Genomic DNA, 18,897 nt, shown 5'->3' on the forward strand with positions numbered 1-18,897 from the left:
CGCCGTTCCCGCCCCGCCTCAGGCGCCGCCCGCGCGGCCCCTCTCGCCCTGCCCCCGGCGCCAAGCGGGCCCCGGCTGGGCGGGCAGCTTTCACTGCAGGCGGCTCTCGAGGGGGCTCGGCTCCCGCTCTCTGCCGTGGGGAGAGCACACCACCACCCGCGGCCCGCCATCGCGTCACCTCCGCCGGGCATAAAGGCTTGGACTAGGTTAACACAGCTGGAAGAACCAACCCCCTCCCCACCGACCTGGAGCTGAACGAGAGGTGGTACCGCTCTGCCTAGCTCCTCCCCAGCGAGATGACCCCGCAGCCCCTGGAAGTTGCCTCAGCCTTGCTGACGGCGGCCGCTCCTGCCCCCCAGCCTGAAGGGCCGCTTGGGTGAAAAAAATTGAGCTGTAAACGCAACTTACCACGCCACAGCACAGCTGCTGCTTTTCTCTTTCAAAAGGTGAATCAGAAAATTCTAGTTAAAAAAAAAAAACTTCAGGATTTGGTATGATTTTATTTGTCCTCGAGGAAAAAAAAAAAAGCTAAAATCGTTACAAATAAAAAGATGTTTAATTCTCAGGTAATACAGCACAGTCCAGTCAGTGGCAGACCACCACGGTATTTACAGAACACAGCAGCAGCGCCTGGTGGCAACAAACACAAGATCCTTGTCCTACAGCTGGAAAGTCGCTGAAGTCTGTGACATTGCACTGTAAATATAGGTGTTATTGAAAATTACAAACTGCCCTGTAATGACTTTGATAACCTCCTGTGCAGCAGCTCCTGTGAAAGAAAAAAAAAAACAACCACCAAACAATAAAACACAAAACCCTAAAAAACAGAAGGTTGTTAGCAGGTCATATTTAAAAAACAGTAAAAGAATATTATTTATCTAGAACTCACTACACTGGAATTATTTGGGAAGTGCCCGATACAACTCCTAGGAGCAAAAAATGCCTTTCAGTACTTCCCAGGATAAAAAGAGGCTCAGAAAGCTGTTACTTCAAACATTAGCTTGACATGCACTTCGCTGTACATACTTTCTCTCTCCATGTACATGTACACACCCTGAGTAAAAATGTGTGAGCAGACCCATGCAAGTTGTGATCTCTCGAAATGAAACTGAGAAATTCAATTAAAAAAATCACATACAGTTGAATTGCAAAATAAATTGAAGGGTTGCTTCACTGTGATCCCTTTGTGTTCTCCTGTAGTATGAAATATTCTGTAATTTCTTCAGAAATTACATTTGTATTTTTCTAAAGCACTGCACGTACCAAGTTTCACTCAATCAGAAAAAAAATCCCTACATCCAGAATTCTCTTCAACACTGCATGAAGCCAAATAAAGTCAACTGATAGATCAATTTTGAGTACCCATTAAAACATATTTAGTTTTAATAATACCCACAGGTTGAAATAAGGTAAGCAATCAAGGCTATTTATATATAATAGAAACTTCACATAAGTGTGTTGTGTTAAAGGAAGACGTGTACTGTGTTAATTTTAATATTATTACAATTTTTTCCTTTTTTTTAAACTCAAAGCCTCTTCCACTTTAAATACATTTTTCAGCTACTAGAATTGATCCACTGAGATTACTTTTTAAGTTTATTTGGTTTCTTCCACTGACTTTAAAACCTTGCTGTGTCCACTTCTTCTATACACTATAGCAGGTGACATCTGGAGCACGAAGAGGGAGGGGTCTGTTCTAATACCACCTTTGACAACAGTCTGTGATTGGAGTCCTTGCTCTGACAATGCAAAGCAATTAAAATAGTGTAGATTCTGACTCGAGTATGTACTGCAGCAGGTTGGTTGGTTTGTATGGACCTTAGAAACACAAGTGAAATTCTTACCTCCCATGAAGGCAGCAATAGCATGGGGCTCAGCTGCTCCGTAGCGACAGCTGGATAGCAAAGTAACAGTTAGTATTTCCAGGTCAGTTTCACCAAAGTGACACTTAAGATACAATACTTACAACTCATGAACATAGTCATCTTTCACTGCTACAGACAACCCATGTTCTTGTAAGAAACCAGTAAGGCATGATTTTAGTTTTCCAACATCATCTTCTACCTGATAGTTGTAGACACCTGGAAAATAAGTTAACTGTTTAATCACAGAACTGTAACACCGTATTCAAAGTCCATGGGTTTAAATGGCAGTGTAACTTTTTTATTTTTCTGAAAAGTTTCTCAGCTGATTAATATATTAAATTATTAATAGACTAGTAATAATTGAATATTCTGTTGATGCTACACATTGTAATGACAAATTACTGCATAGCTGAACCCATTCATAATCCATGCAACCCATTTCAGTGGTACCAATTCAGATAAATTCCTTAAGTTCACAAAGACAAAAAAGTTGCACTTGAATTTTCACATTCTTGAAGCTACATTAATGTGGAAACAAAACTACAAAGAATGCTGTATTTGTAGTTTATAACTAGTATTATAGTAACTATTAGATCTTCAAATTTCTTTTTATCATGTTAAGGAACTCTGGCATTAACATACCTGGATATCTACCATGCTGTCTGTGAAATCTATCTACAGCCCGTAGCATCAAGTACAGCACTACTTCACTGTCTGGGTTATCCATATGGGAAACTGAAAACAGCAAGAGAACTGGTTAGCTGGTACAGAGGAAATGGAAAAAGAAAGATTTTTAAGCACATGGGAAATACTTGATTCCAAGTAATTAAACTGTAAAATCTGCAGTAAAGAGATCTTCATGAAGACAATCTGCAACTCAGAATCTCAATGAGTCAACTGTCAGATGCATGATTTTGACTCCAGAGTGTATGACAAAACCATATTGTATGAATTTGATATAAACTGCTCAGTGACGATGTTCAGGTTTCAACTTTGACAGCTGCTGTAACATTAAATGGGATATCCCTTAGTTATAATTTTGGGATTTGTAAAACATACTTCATATATTTAACTAATAACTATAATCATAAAAGAGGTTTTAAATCCCTTTACAGCTCAGCAGTCTTTCTAAATATTAACTACTACTTAAATCACATTGCATATTACCAGCTAATTCAAGGAGCGTCACTTAAATATAAATATTACAGAACTGTACGTACACACTTTGTATATGCCGCTTTGTCCAAAACATTCAGAGGACTCATATAACCTTAACTTAAACAAATTTTGATAAGAAGTATTTCCAGGTTGGGGTTTTTTTTTTAATTTATGCAAGTTCAAAAAAAAATGCAATATTAAGTAACTAGCTTGATAGTTCACACACTGAAAAAGATAGGCTGAGAGGGGCCAAGACAATTATTCTCCTCTCTTTAGTTAGGTGAGAGCACCTTTCCATAACTTAGGTACAGAAAAAAGAAGTTTTAAGAAAACAATGTTTTATTTATGTGCTATCTAAAAATTAAATCTGCAAGGAAAAAACCCTGAAACATGCATCAATCTGTAAGGTCATTTTTGAACTTTCAAAATCAAACTGAATTCAACATTCTAGACTTAAAAAACCCCATACTTCTAGCTGATGCCAAATTATAAAACTGCATAATGAAATAAATCATGTAGCATATACAAGTCTTTTTGATCATGAAACCATTTCAAGTTGAAAATGCAATTAAAGTATGTGACAAAAAAGGAGTACTTACTGATTTCATCCTTGTTAAAAGTCTTTAAACCGTATTCTTCAGCCAGAGATCTACATCGCACTACTCGGAGAAAAGCTGAGTTGCTGCCTGAGCAGAGGGTGCAGAAAGGAGAGCATTACTTACTTGAATGCATCACCAATTACTGAAATCTTTGTATGTCTGCAAACATGAAAGATTAAAATTTATCATAATTTCATTTAACACTTTTCTGTTTCTGCCAGTAGCTTGCAGTAATAAAATCTATTAAACTACATTTAGGTCTTTGATCAGAAGTACTTTTGTGAAATATTTTTTGCTTATTTACTTCCAGAATCTAAACATATCTGCCAGGTTAATGTAAGAGCTCACAACATGTGCAGCTCTTCTATAGCAATTCATCAGTCAGAGCCATCAACCTCATGTTTTCCTCTTCCATGCTGCAAACGAACATGGGTTTTTTCCATCTTCTGCTGCATCTACCACTGTCTCACATGTTCCCAATTAATATTGCAGCTGTACAGCTACGAGTGGGAAAAGGTTCCTCTCCAGTATCATTGCTATGAAACAACCCTGCATGCAGCTACAACCTAGCACTCAAAAATGAGGAACTGCGAGGTTCTCCAAAGTCCCAGCAAATGATGGATCAACGCAGGGGCAGCGTGCTCACAGGACAATCTTCCAGTTGCAGGAAGACTCAGCCAGGCTGAGGACACGCACGCATATCCAGAACTGAACTGACATAACCTAAAATGCCATCAAGAGGGCTACTTGCCGCATCGCTGTTTTACCTTTTCAGACTACCAGAGATTTACAGAGCCTGCACTCTGAAGTCAGTATCACAGAATGGGCAAGAGTGACTGAGTACTGATCACAGAAAGTAGAGAACATCTGTTATTTGTTGTTTGGACTGGAAAAAAAAAAATTCTCCTTTAAAAGCCAGCGTTTATAGACTCACTATTCAGAGATGCTGAACATCTGATACTGCCACTGAAGATGAGGGGTGCAACTGCTAAGCACTTACTTGAAAAATTCAAATATTAAGTTACTCATTAATAACTACATTATCATTCCAGTTTTTCATTATTTGATCATTTGCATAAGCACAGCAACAGAATCCAAGCATACTCACAAAGCAATTTTAATTCTCTCTCTGAAATAGATTCCGGTGCCTAAAAGAAAGAATATACTCATTCCAGTACATACAATGACCACAGAATGTATGTTTTCAGAGATACTCATATATTCATTGTGAAATAACCAGTCATTCTTGTAAAAAAAAAAAATTAAAAAAAAAATCTTAAATTGTACATAACATATCCCTGTATGCCTTTTACTTTTATACAACCAAATCAAAAGCGATAAATAAAACAAACCACAGATACTAAATTTCAGTAGAACTTACTTAAGGCTTCTGAAGAGAAATAAGGTAATTAAGCCTTCTTTTTTCATATCTGCCTCCTGTAACTTATTTTCTGTACAGAACGTCACGGTAAAAATATTTCTATCCTGTCAGAGCAGCCATACTTTTGTAATTACCTTGCCTAGGGACTGTAACAATTTAGCAGCATGGTTACCCACAGCAGCAATATCCTTCTTTGCTTTTTCACGGTATCTGTTAATAATAAAGAAGTCTTAATAATTACAGCATAAAGTCATCAACTTCAAAGTGAAGACCATTTCTTTTTGTTTTATACCATAAAGACAAAAACCAAGCCACAGGAATGCAAGTGAGCTACCTCAAGGCCAAGAATGCACTTACTACATCCCTGTATGACTGTTCAGTTGGGCAGAGACGAACCTGATGAGGTTCAACAAGGGCAAGTGCAGGGTCCTGCACCTGGGGAGGAACAACCCCATACACCAGTACAGGCTTGCGGTGGACCTGCTGGAGAGCAGCTCTGTGGAGAGGGACCTGGGTGTGCTGGTGGATGACAGGTTAACCATGAGCCAGCAGTGTGCCCTGGCTGCCAAGAGGGCCAATGGAATCCTGGGGTGCATCAAGAAGAGTGTGGCCAGCAGGTCGAGGGAGGTTCTCCTTCCCCTCTACTCTGCCCTGGTGAGGCCCCATCTGGAGTACTGTGTCCAGTTCTGGGCTCCCCAGTTCAAGAAAGATGAAGAGCTACTGGAGAGAGTCCAGCGGAGGGCTACGAGGATGGTGAGGGGACTGGAACATCTCCCCAGCTGAGGGAGCTGGGCTTGTTCAGCCTGGAGAAGAGAAGGCTGCGAGGGGACCTAATATATACAAACTGAAGCACATGAAGTTCCGTCTGAACATGAGGAAGAACTTCTTCCCTCTGAGGGTGACGGAGCACTGGAACAGGCTGCCCAGGGAGGTTGTGGAGTCTCCTTCTCTGGAGATATTCAAGACCCACCTGGACAAGGTCCTCTACAGCCTACTGTAGGTGACCCTGCTTTGGCGGGAGGGTTGGACTAGATGACCCACAGAGGTCCCTTCCAACCCCTACCATTCTGTGATTCCGTGATTCTGTGATTCAGTGTGGCTGAGCTGTTCACTAAACCTGTGGCTTAGAAACCAGTTAAAATTAAAATGAATATTACTACACACAGTCAGAGGAAGAATACTAAGTAGTTTCAGAACGACAACTATATGTCCTTCACTGGGCTTCAAATATTTAATTAACTTCTGTATTTTAATATTTGTAGCCATAGTATATTAGTTCCGTTAAGACCTATGACAAAGCAAACACCTCAAAAATACAGTATTTAATAAACCGCAATTGTAAGAGCTCATTTTAAGGAACTGTAATTGTTTTATCCGCAAATTAAAACCCTGTAATCCTTACTGGAACTGAAGTACATAACTATCTGGAAATTCAGGACTGATGCTTACAGAACTCAGATTTGGCTTCATTTAGCAAAATAATGATACAAGTTCTTGGCTTTACTGTCATTAATACAGAGTAACTTCCACGAAGCAACAGCAATCAATTATTTTAAACATGTTAACAGATTTATATTTTTTAGACCCGTCTTTTTAATGCTATTTGCCACTGTTCTGAGGAATGCACCTCTAAAATGACAGATTTCATTCTCATTAGTAAACACTATCAAGGCACACAATCCTTTTTCTAGTAGAGGTTGTGTTTCAGAATCTATGGAGAAACAATCAAAATCTATTAGAAATAATACTTCCCTATATTGGAACAATTCAACAGTACAATTGCACAGACAATAAATTTAACAAAGTCTTCTGCAAGACAGTGCTTTATTTCAAAGATCAAAAAAAGGAGGAAGAAGCATCAACTGCAAAGAACATGTGGTAACACTAAGATAAAGTCTTTTTGGCCCAACAATTTGCATTGTGTCCACAATGCACAGAAACAGTAAGTTCACATTGAGGATACGTACAAAGACAACCTTCCTAAAATCTTGACACACACCGATGCTGTTTAGAACTTGCAGTTGATGTTCACTCACACTATTCCTTATCTGCCAAGCAAACCCTTCAAAGGGCATTAATTAGAACTAAAGATCTAGGAAACTAGAACTTCTGTAACCAGGTTGACATACATATTGAGGAGAAAAAAACAAGGGCTGTGTTTAAGCAACAATTCATTTTGGACAGCAGTAGCTGGGCTGTGGGATCTACTATCTACAGGAAGGTCTTTACTCGATCTGAAACTAAGGAAAGTGACTGCTTACCACCCACCCTTAGGGCACTGGGATGCACTGAAGACGTAGGCCCTGCTTCCAAGCAGCAGGCAGCATCTATACAGCGAGCAGAGTCCCACGCTGCTGTGCTTCCCACAGCCCTCCTCACCCCCGTCTCACACACACACTTTCCAAACACAGGAATTCACGCACTTTGTGAGGTTGGAAGTCATCACCATTTACTACCATTAGTAACTCTTAAAGAAAAAATTGTATACTTACACATTTTGCAATTTGATAAATTTATTGGAGTCTGCTATCATGTCGGGAATAGTGCCCCGGACAGGCAAGCTTCCCTGTCCCTCAGTTGCCACAAATTCCTTTACAGCTCGAGCTAAAATCCAGAAGGATGGTGACTGCAAATATACAAGGGACGGTCATATACACAAATGTTATTTATGACGCTTCTTCTACATTTAAGTTTTACCCTTAATTACTCATTACCTGCTCTGTGAGATTTATGCAGCAATCATCATTAAAAATCTCTTCAATGCATCTTGGAATCTATGAAAAAAAAATGGGTTTGTGTTTACTTCACTTCCGATTTCTTGAATTATCTCAACACTCATTACATAGGTGATCCAACTCTATGCAACGTCAGTCTCATACCAAAATCACTTCTGAATCTTACACAGTCAGTGCTCTGAGACATATTTCAAATGGTAGCACTGCCTGAGAACAAGGCACATGCTTCTAATAGAGATGAATGTTACAAAACCTAGCCTTATTTCCATCTTCTGCATGGAAGATGAAAAAAAAACAACACATCACCACAAAAAAAACCGCCAAACAAACTGATAGCAGCATCAGCAAAAGGTATTACTCGTCCCAGCTGCCCATCCTACCTGCTAGAGGCAGAGCAGCAAAATGGCAGGGGACACAAGAAGGGGCCGTAAAAGTGAGAGCCTTTTGACTCCTGAACGGCTGGAGTTCAGTCTGGCACAAACTGAAACAAATTGCTAACAGCCTGGAAGAGGGCTTGCAGTGACTCAGATGTCAGCACCAAGCTCTACCTGCTGCTTTCTTGGGAGATTTAACGTGACCGTTCAAGCAAGGATCAGCACAGTTCAAATAAAAATGGAATGTAATATAGAAAGAACCACAAAGTGTGCTTTTACCTCATGTAGCTTTTGCAGTTTATCATGGATGAGAGTAAGAAAATCAGAGGTCAATTCCAAACCATGAGTTACTACTTCAGGATTATTGAAAAACAAAAGCTTGATCAGTTTATGAAAGGAATTTCGTAACACGTTTCTTCAAGAGGAAAGTACTGAATTTGCCAAGTCAGAGGTCCTTTGCAGCACTTCATTTCTATACAGAATAAATACTACAGCAAGCTGCTTCAACACAGCGCAACTTCAACAAATGCTTTCCGAGTCTCTCTCCTAGCAATGTATTTAAATCGCACATCATCCACACCAGTGACTGCTAATTCTGTATAATTGTACCAAACACTTCAATAAGGAAAAGAAAATCTGATAAAGTCTAAGACAGGAATACACTACTAATGACCTCTGATTACTGACTCTACACTTGAATTCAAGTCTTCAAGAAGGAAACGTAGCTTCCTTGCATGAGGAAGAAAATAAAGGAATTTCCGAAGTTCCAGTGCAACCTAGTCTAGGTCTATTTTACTACACACGATTTCAATTTTAAAAATTGTACTAACCCTGTTTTACCTAAATACAAATGTTGCAAATGGAATTCCTGCCCTAAAAGGGCATAATATGTTTTGAAAAATTTAGGTAGTTGAAATTTCTTCCAATTTTGTCATATAAATGTTTCTTTTACCTCTGTGGTATTTAATGCTGTGTTCACATTTTTTATAGCTTCTTCAAAGTTTTCCTCATCTTCTGGCATCCCATTTTCATTCTTTAAGATACCTTTTGGAAAAAAAAATTAAAAATACACAATCCTCTAAATTATATCTTATCATTTAGGTCTTACCAACAGAGCAGACTGGTTTTGGATGTATTTGTGGCATAACTTATGAGCAAAAAATTTTATTACTAGTAAGAGGTGCTGATAAAACTAACTACATGTACATTCTGCATGTGGTTAATATTCCTGCAATTTTAAATAGAGGTTACTTATCACAATAATACCAGTTTATCTGTGTGAGAAGAGAGTAAAATTTCATAATCACTAAATTAATGTAGGTGGTGGTAAAAATGCAATTCAACTCTCCTTCCCACCCCCAGTCATGTTGCTTTGGGTTTTTTTTGTCAAATACTTATGAATGCAAATAGTAAGCCACACCAAAAAATGGACTCCACTAAAACCCTAATTTAACCAAAGCTAACTACTGCAGATCAGAACAGTTCCCTAGCCCAACCTGACAATAAGGATGAGAGAACCACTCAGTAATTTGCACACAGGCCAGCTTTAAACGAGGAAATACAAAAAATCAGTTAATGTTTTCATTCTACAATCATTTAAGAGATCTTAAAAATGCCTCATGAATTTTAGCACTTGCAAAAGGTATTAGATGGAAACATCTGCAAAACCGAAGTCTGTTCACATACTGGTTACGGTGTATTCAGTAGCTACACAAACTTTCTCTCTCTAGACTAGTTATTTAGAGCTGCAATGATTACCAACAGCGTGGTGGGTCAACTGACCAACCAAACACTTGCAGTTAATAACAATTTCTGTGTCAAAAACCACTTGCTTTCTTCTTTGTTACATTTTCCATGTTAAACACCAACATTTTCTACAGGATTTTCTCTTAAGGCCTCTCCTCCCACTCAAATCAAAACACACTCTTGATCCTAAACAGCAAACAGTAAGGAACACTGCCAAACTGCATTTATAAGAAAATCTGGAATCTTAAGATCCACCTGTATAAAACAATCATTTAGCAGCAGAATTGTACTGTATATGCCAGCAGATGTTCATAAATGAACCCTGAGAGAACTTCTGGTTATTTTTCAGATATTCACAGAATCACAGAATAGTAGGGGTTGGAAGGGACCTCTGTGGGTCATCTAGTCCAACCCTCCTGCCGAAGCAGGGTCACCTACAGCAAGCTGCACAGGACCTTGTCCAGGTGGGTCTTGAATATCTCCAGAGAAGGAGACTCCACAACCTCCCTGGGCAGCCTGTTCCAGTGCTCCGTCACCCTCAGAGGGAAGAAGTTCTTCCTCATGTTCAGCTGGAACTTCCTGTGCCTCAGTTTGTGCCCACTGCCCCTTGTCCTGTCGCTGGGCTCCACTGAAAAGAGCTTGGCCCCATCCTCCTGACACCCACCCTTCAGATATTTGTAAGCATTTATTAGGTCCCCTCACAGCCTTCTCTTCTTCAGGCTGAACAAGCCCAGTTCCCTCAACCTCTCCTCGTAGGGAAGATGTTCCAGTCCCCTCATCATCCTCGTAGCCCTCTGCTGGACTCTCTCCAGTAGCTCTTCATCCTTCTTGAACTGGGGAGCCCAGAACTGGACACAGTACTCCAGATGAGGCCTCACCAGGGCAGTGTAGAGGGGAAGGAGAACCTCCCTCGTCCTGCTGGCCACACTCTTCTTGATGCACCCCAGGATCCCATTGGCTTTCTTGGCAGCCAGGGCACACTGCTGGCTCATGGTCAACCTGTCGTCCACCAGGACACCCAGGTCCCTCTCCGCAGAGCTGCTCTCCAGCAGGTCCGCCCCAAGCCTGTACTGGTGCATGAGGTTGTTCCTCCCCAGGTGCAGGACCCTGCATTTGCCTTTGTTGAACCTCATCAGGTTCCTCTCTGCCCAACTTTCCAGCCTATCCAGGTCACGCTGAATGGCAGCACAGTCTTCTGGTGTATCTACCACACCTTCCAGTTTGGTGTCATCAGCAAACTTGCTGAGGGTACATTCTAACTCTTCATCCAGGTCGTTGATGAAGAAGTTAAACAAGACTGGGCCCAGTACTGACCCCTGGGGGACACCACTTGTTACCAGCCTCCAACTAGACTCAGAGCCGCTGATGACAACCCTCTGAGTTCTGCCATTCAGCCAGTTCTCTATCCACTTCACCGACCACTCATCCAGCCCACACTTCCTCAGCTTCCCTAGGAGGATATCATGGGAGACTGTGTCGAAAGCCTTGCTGAAGTCCAGGTAGACAACATCCACGGCTCTCCCTTTGTCTACCCAGCCAGTCATGTCATCGTAGAAAGCTATCAGATTGGTCAGGCATGATTTCCCCTTGGTGAATCCATGCTGACTACTCCTCATAACCTTCTTTTCTTCCACTTGCTTCATGATGGCCTCCAGGATAAGCTGCTCCATCACCTTTCCAAGGATGGAGGTGAGGCTGACCGGCCTGTAGTTCCCTGGGTCCTCCTTCTTGCCCTTTTTGAAGATTGGAGTGACATTGGCCTTTCTCCAGTCCTCGGGCACCTCTCCTGTCCTCCAGGACCTCTCAAAGATGATGGAGAGTGGCTCAGCAATGACATCCGCCAGCTCCCTCAGCACTCGTGGGTGCATTCCATCGGAGCCCATGGATTTGTGGACATCCAGATCACTTAAGCGATCCCTCACACAGTCCTCCTCGACCAAGGGAAAGTCGTCCTCTTTGTAGGCTTCTTCTCTTACCTCCGGGGCCTGGGATTCCTGAGGGCCATTCTTAGCACTGAAGACTGAAGCAAAGAAGGCATTCAGTAGCTCTGCCTTCTCCGCATCCTCCGTCACCAGGACACCTGCCTCATTCAGCAGTGGCCCCACATTGTCCCTAGCCTTCCTTTTGCTGCTGATGTAGTTGAAGAAGCCCTTCTTGTTGTTTTTGACATCCCCTGCCAGCTTCAATTCCAGGTGGGCCTTGGCCTTCCTCGTTGCATCCCTGCATGCTCTCACCACGTTTCTGTACTCTTCCCAAGTGGCCTGCCCCTCTTTCCACATTCCATGGACCTTTCTCTTCTGCCTGATCTCCGCTAGAAGCTCCTTGTTTAACCATGCAGGTCTCCTGCCTCCTTTGTTCGATTTGTTTCTCAGGGGGATGCACCGCTCCTGAGCATGGAGGAAGTGACGTTTAAACAGCAACCAGCACTCTTGGATCCCCCTGCCTTCGAGAGCCCTGGCCCACGGGATTCTTCCCAGTAGCTCCTTGAAGAGGGCAAAGTCAGCCCTCCAATTATGTATTGCCTTACATAATTCTGCCAGTATGAATAAGTGACTTCTAGGACATACATTACCTTGCCGAATCAGTTGTCTGAAGGCTTCTTTTTCTTTGTAACTCTTAGGCAACTGGTCACTTTTCTAAATTTAAAAACACAAAAACATTTTATCTTTAAAACATCTACTACTAACCTCATTGTGTTCAGACTGCTGATATAGAGTTTGCCATTGTTCACATACTTGTTCTTCCATCAGTAATTTTTTTTATGATTCCACCTTATTTTACTTGTTACACATTGCCCAAATAATAATCTAGCTTAGAAAAGAAATATCTAAAGTAATAATACTAATAACAGACTGATGACTTATCCAGTTTTGCAATATACCTCATTGAACCATTTTGTTAGGTATTTGGCTACAATCACAATCCATGGAGTGTGGCTATGGTCCTGTAATTGAACAGCAGAGATATCTTTGTCAAGTTGAGAAAAGATAAAAACAGGAGACAAATTAAAAACTTGTTTTAAATGTAAACTCCTAATATCCCTTACACTGTTTTAAAAAAGAGGACATATTCCAGATTTTGATTCAGAAAGAACATTCTCTAACTACTAGAAATCTAATATTAAATTATTATTCCTTTACTTATAAGACGGGTGGCTGAGACAAGTTCTCCAATATCTTTCTGGAGTGGAACTTACATTATGCACAAACACATACACTCCAAAGCTTTGCAGTAGTAGGTAATCATAAAGGAGGGGGTGGTGATGAGTGGGAAATCAACCTAACAAAAGATCAAGATATCCAAGAACATTCCTTACTTCCCAAGACCCCACTTGCTTAAGTTTTAAATACAGACTAACATTTGCAGCAAAGGCCAAAAATAGCACCTCGTGACTGATTCTACTGTTGCCTCTGCTCAGATGAGAGTCGGCACCAAAGTCATCTGCCAAGCGTCTTTTTCATAGAATCCCTGTTTTATGTCTGCATCTGTCTCAGAGCACATAGTGCAAACAACATGCCAACCTTTTTGTCCATATGATCCAAGTCATAAGACTGAATGTGTTCCCTCAGTTCTGGAAATGGCTTGTCCAGTCTCAGATCTTCCAACATATTGTCAGGATGAGATTCAACAACTGTGAAAAAAATTACACAATGCATTTCACAGTTTCGCGTCTGGCCTTCAAAACAGAGCTGTACATCAAATGCAGTGCATCAACTGCTCGATTCACTGCTTAATTCTTAAAATAAGTGTTCTTGTGTAAGTTAACTTCAATGTCAGGATAATCTCCAATTTAATATTCGTTGCAGTCCATAGTTTCTATGTATTCTTCAAAGAATGCTCCTGGTGATGAACTGCAAACAACGTTAAGACTTAACAAATACTAAAGCACACTAAAGACGGAAAAACAAAAACATCAAAGTGACGTTACATATTGAAGCTTTAAACGTTTTAGAAAGGTCTTTATCTCAGAAAACCCTCTAACCTGTATGTTCTTTAATAATGACTCTCATATAACCAACCAGTCCGTAAGTCCTGCAGACCAGCAGAGGAATGTTAGCATTCCAGAGAAGTTCAGCCAAGCGCAGCAACGTACTGTAAGGAAAAACATTTTTTTTTTTCAGATGTACAAGAGGACAACAGTTAAACTACAAAGTTAATGCTTGTACAAGTCACTTGTGAAAGAAGTTTTCTATAATAACTCTAATAGTATCACAATTCTAAGCACATGAAAGGTGAATAATTTTATAGGTGAATTTACACTAGATTAGAAATCTATTTATCCATTAGCTTACTTGTATTTAACTCTATCCTCTCAAATGCTCCAAATACCAGTTAAACAAAAAACTTCAATGAGTTGTGAAACAAAAAAGTAGAAAAATTAGTTCTGTGTGTTGCATAAACACAACTTCCAGTAGGGGCAGTTCCAATGAGAGGTTTTTCAACAGCACATAAGAAATACTCTTTATTCACAAATGCCTGCATGTGAATCACCACTTTGAAGAGGCCAGCTGGCTCTTATTTCTCTAAGAGACAGTACTCTAGCTCCTCTGTTAGTAGGGGGAGGGAGCAAACATATAAAGTACAAATAACAGCCACTTCCTTACAAAAGCAAGATGTAACTCCTCCTCTATCCAGCAATCTCTTCCCTCTGTGGAGGCAGCCTGTCTACTGAAGCAGAAGCAGGCTCTTCTACCCCAAGCTTCTCAGTGCTCTGAGAGTTACCATTTTTTCATCTGTACTGTTTACTGGAAGGCAGCACGGGAGAGGCCTCTCAGTAGAAAGAGGTTAAAAAAAACACAATCAAGACTTCTGGTCTCGACAGAGTTTATATGGGCAATATAATCACACAGGTGGGTAAAATGGAAAGAGTTCTACAAAGGATAAAATACATTTGCAAAAATCTAGAGGTATCACAGACCCTATATCTGTTAGGGTTTACATAAGAAGAATAGTTATTATACGGATTCTGGGCCAGAAACAACTTTCACTACAAGAGAGTACTTGACATAGACAAATACACCTGGAGACGGCACCCAGTAGTCAGGCATGGATCCGAAAGACACTTTAAACTCTGTATTAACACATAAAAAGGTCCACAGAAAAACGCCATCACTTATCGTAACCCTCCTTCACAATGAGAGAGCTCTGTTTTGCTAAGTTTTCCTGCAAGAACATGCCTGCAGTTGAAACCTGCTTTTACAACTGAATGAAAACAAACAAACAACTTCAAATGATGCTTTACCTTTCTGTTAGTTGTGTGGCAACCACCAAGTTGAACCGACTAAAAAAGGAAGGATCATTGTCTAGAAGCTTTTCTGGACTCTGAACAGTAGGAAGAAAAAAAGTCAGGAAATACTGTGAAAATTTCTGAATACACAAGTTTGTTCAATATTCAATGCAAAGTGTTAAGTGAGAGCTATAAAACTATGATGAAGTTATAAAATAATGTTTAAAATAGTAAACTGACTTTTTGCAAATAACTTAAGATCTTCTTCCTCAAGTGTTGTTTTATCATGAAGCTACTTAAACTGCAACAGTACAAAAAACCCACACAGCTATTATTCCACACTCTTATGACATTGTTTAACAAGAAAAGTATAACTAATTTTGGGAAACAAACCTCTTCGACAAAGTTTCCAGAAACATCACTATTCAATTCTTGCAAGAGCTCAGTGGCACTCTGGGCACGATTCTGTTTCGGAACAATCAAAACGTTGTTTAACCTCTTGAAATGTAATTCACACAGTCTATCACTACTACATATGCTACATGCTTAAAATAAATAAAGAAAAAAAAAAGACTTCATCATAAGCTAGGATTTTTATTCCAAGCCTGCCTTATCTGAATTAAAAATAAAATCCTTAAGAGCATGCACTTGTTTGAGACCACTTTCAGTAATATAACTTTAAAAGCAAAAATTATGTGACAGCTATTTACTAATTTCCAGGAGTTACCTATGCCTTTTGTACTCTCTTGGGTTTGTGATTTTTTTTTTGCACATTCACTTGTCTACTCTTAGCTTTGCTCCTTCAACCACAATTCTCTTCCACCTTATCCTTACAAAGATTTTCTTGAACATATCCTGTTCATTTTTCCCATTCAATCTTGCCAGAATTCAGCTTATTTTCTCACTTATGAGCAACTAAAAAGTAAGCATGGGGAATTTAGTTGAAGAATAAACAGATTTTAACCTACACATACACGTTTTAAGCATTACTCATAACACTATGTTTGAGTATTTACTCAATGCTTTCACGCTTTCAATAAACCTAAAGTGACATTTGTTATCTTCTTACCTGACCAATATGGCTTTTTTGTAGAAAGAAACTGAAAAGGAGACAAGAAGAGTTACACGTGAAGTTTTATTTTGAAGAAAAATACTACATCTACATTTTGGAGTGCAGAATACGTTGCTGACTCTCATACACAACAAACCAAGTTCCCCCTTAAACCTGCTTTTCTTCTCCCTACCATTATATTTTCCTCATGATCAGTTTCTTAAGAAAACTTTCCAATGCCTGAGCCACGAATATGAAAAATAAGACATACCAAACTCCTCTAGAGGCCAGGATCACACTACAGATTCTTCTTCCCTAGGCTAATTAAAGACCCATTAGTACTCATTTCTTCATGTAACTGAATATCCTTCCCCCTCATACAACCCCTGTAAGCAGACAGATATTTGTAGGTATCTACCTCAACTGTGAGAGAATGTGACCCAGAATTAGTACACAAATGTTTTTATAGATGATTTGCAGAGCATTTCTTAATCCTTTCCCCTGCTGTGCACAGCCTTTCAAAGCTATGAAAGGTAATCAATGGCTCTCAGTCACAGTTTCACAGTGATAAAAAAACAAAAAGTGAGTTATTTCTATCACTAAAATTATGGAACATACATTAAGCCATGCTGAAACACAAGCAAATCTTGCATTGTAATACCTCAAGATTACAGCAAACAACTTAATTTTAAATGCTCTTATATTGAGTAGACCGTTGTCTCTGTAAACTGATGCGCGAAGCAAAGAAATCTTTAAGATACAAAACCAGCAACCAAAACCACTATGTAAAATTTAGCAGCTAACATCGAAATGATTGTGCATGCCGTATTTGCACAAACATCCAAACCCACAAAAGACCTGGAGAAACATATAGAGGCTTTTAAAATAATTAAGAATTTTATAAGATTTCTTCACAACTACAGAGACAGAACTACTTATGAAACCCTGTTACTTCTCAGTTTGTATCAGAAACTAGTGACAAACCTACTTATTTCCAACATCTTCTCCGGAGACCTGATTCCCATCGACAATTGTAAATGAACCAATACCTTGGGGGCAAAAAAAAATTACTGTGAATAACTAGGCATTATGAAATTACTAGATACATTACAAAGTAAATACAGAAGAGATATCTACTTACCTGGTAGCACTAAGTTTTTGAGTATTTCAGTTCCTGTCGCAGTTGCATTTATCACACAAACATGGGCATATTCTAAAGCTTCTTGTCCATGGTCACCCCACAACCTATATTGGGATGGAAAAGGAAACATTCTGAGGTTATTGCACTTCAGAGAGTGAACACAATTTCATCCCAAAACTGAAAGTTCTCTTTCCTGCAAGTTTCATTATGAATAACATGTATCTTTTAAAATTTACAATACAAGACACAGAAACGTAGAAGCAGATGGAAACCACTGCTGATGAGTCTGGCAGTGTGGCCAAGACACCCACAACGCAAGACTCGGGCTGATCCGGGCCGGCCTGTGCTCAGCCACCAAGGCCCCGCCGGGCCCACAGGGCCGCACCCCCGCCCCTCAGGAGCCCAAGGCTCCCAAACAGAAGTGAGAGCCCGCACACGGCCCGGCTCCCGCCAAGCCGCCCTCCCCTCCGTCAGCTCCGCTCTCCTCCGCCTTCTCCCTGAACGCCGGCGCACTCTCGCAGCCGCCCGGCGACCACGACAGGACAGGGGGTCCCCGCAGCCCGACGGGCTCCGCCGGGGGCGGCGGCGAGCGGCCCTGCCCGCCCAGCGCAGCCCCCGCCTGGCCGCCCGCCGGGCCGCCCGCCGCGCCTCTCCCCGCAAGCGGCCGCGGAGGAGGCCGGCCGCTCGGGCGGGCGGGCAGCCGGCGCCCGGCGCCGCAGCAGCCCACTCTCGGCTCGGCCAAGGCAGCGGCAGCCCCACCGCGCTACCTCAGCTGCCGATCGTAGCGCTGCTCCTTCAGGCTGACCCCGCCGCTCTGCGCCATTGCCCCACGCTCCCCCGCGGCGGGCGCTGCGCAGGCGCGGGCGCGGACGCGCGCAGGCGCGGGGGGACGGGGCGGAGCCTGGTGGGAGGGGGCGCGGCGCGGCGGTACCGGAGCCCTAGGCCGGGGCTGGGCGCGGGGCCGGGAGGGGCGCTGCGGGCCTCGCTGTGGCTGGACGGTCTTGCGGGTTGCGGCTTCTGCGCGAGTCGCGGGCTTTGCTTGGGTCGTGGGTAAACGAGTGGGAGCGTTGGTGCGGGACGGAGATTCCAGCCGGTGCGGCTGGGCTGCGAGGAGAGCCGCCGTCCGTGTGCGGTGCGGTCCGAGGTGGCCGTGTGGAAGCCGGGGGGAAGGAAGAAGGCCCTGATGTGTTTGGGGGACGCTGAAGTTGATGGGAGTCACAGAGTCATAGAATCGTCGGGTCATTAAGGTTGGAAAACACCTCCAAGATCATCAAGTCCAGCAGTCACCCCAACACCATCGTGCCTGCTAAGCCATGGCCCGAAGTGCCACATCCACACGTTTTTTGAACAGCTCCAGGGATGGTGACTCCACCACCTCCCTGGGCAGCCTGTGCCAATGTCTGACCACTCTTTCAGTAAAGAAATTTTTCCTAATATCCAATCTAAACCTCCCCTGGCACAACTTGAGGAGTTTCCTCTTGTCCTATTGCTAGTTACCTGGGAGAAGAGACCTGCACCCACCTCACTACAACCTCCCTTCAGGTAGTTGTAGAGAGCACTAAGGTCTCCCCTCAGCCCCCTCTTCTCTAGACTTCTCCAGACTGAACAACCCCAGTTCCC

The 18,897-nt window shown here is 41.9% G+C and overlaps 1 protein-coding gene across 2 annotated transcripts; it reads right to left on the reverse strand.

The window, feature by feature from the left end:
- Positions 1 to 534: 534 nt before the first annotated feature.
- On the reverse strand, positions 535 to 18,130 carry NAE1 (NEDD8 activating enzyme E1 subunit 1). 2 transcript variants are annotated; one of them, XM_075433648.1, is made up of 20 exons: positions 18,045 to 18,130; positions 17,278 to 17,381; positions 17,125 to 17,185; positions 16,155 to 16,185; positions 15,479 to 15,550; positions 15,101 to 15,180; positions 13,841 to 13,950; positions 13,380 to 13,489; positions 12,740 to 12,802; positions 12,431 to 12,494; positions 9,065 to 9,156; positions 7,718 to 7,777; positions 7,496 to 7,629; positions 5,138 to 5,213; positions 4,731 to 4,770; positions 3,623 to 3,709; positions 2,508 to 2,600; positions 1,967 to 2,081; positions 1,845 to 1,894; positions 535 to 769 (listed from the first exon to the last, which is right to left on the reverse strand). In XM_075433648.1, exons 1-20 carry the CDS (start codon positions 18,098 to 18,100, stop codon positions 660 to 662), a joined length of 1,608 nt encoding a protein of 535 aa, XP_075289763.1. In that variant the 5' UTR covers positions 18,101 to 18,130; the 3' UTR covers positions 535 to 659. The 2 variants fall into 2 exon arrangements, with proteins under 2 accessions (XP_075289763.1, XP_009942564.2); XM_009944262.2 differs by lacking the exon at positions 18,045 to 18,130 and having other exon boundaries at positions 17,121 to 17,185; positions 17,278 to 17,366.
- Positions 18,131 to 18,897: the final 767 nt, after the last annotated feature.

The sequence above is a fragment of the Opisthocomus hoazin genome, chromosome 12 (assembly GCF_030867145.1).
Source record: "Opisthocomus hoazin isolate bOpiHoa1 chromosome 12, bOpiHoa1.hap1, whole genome shotgun sequence".
NCBI classification, from domain to species: Eukaryota; Metazoa; Chordata; class Aves; order Opisthocomiformes; family Opisthocomidae; genus Opisthocomus; species Opisthocomus hoazin.

Bases quoted from the DNA above. Each gene is read 5' to 3' on its own strand.
- NAE1 (XM_075433648.1), bottom strand. From the start codon at position 18,100: ATGGCGCAGAGCGGCGGGGTCAGCCTGAAGGAGCAGCGCTACGATCGG. The intron at 13,951-15,100 runs GTAAAGCATCAT...TTTTCCTTACAG, and splicing joins GCCACACAACTAACAGAAAG to TACGTTGCTGCGCTTGGCTG. The intron at 5,214-7,495 runs GTAAGTATACAA...TATTATTAACAG, and splicing joins TTTATCAAATTGCAAAATGT to ATACCGTGAAAAAGCAAAGA.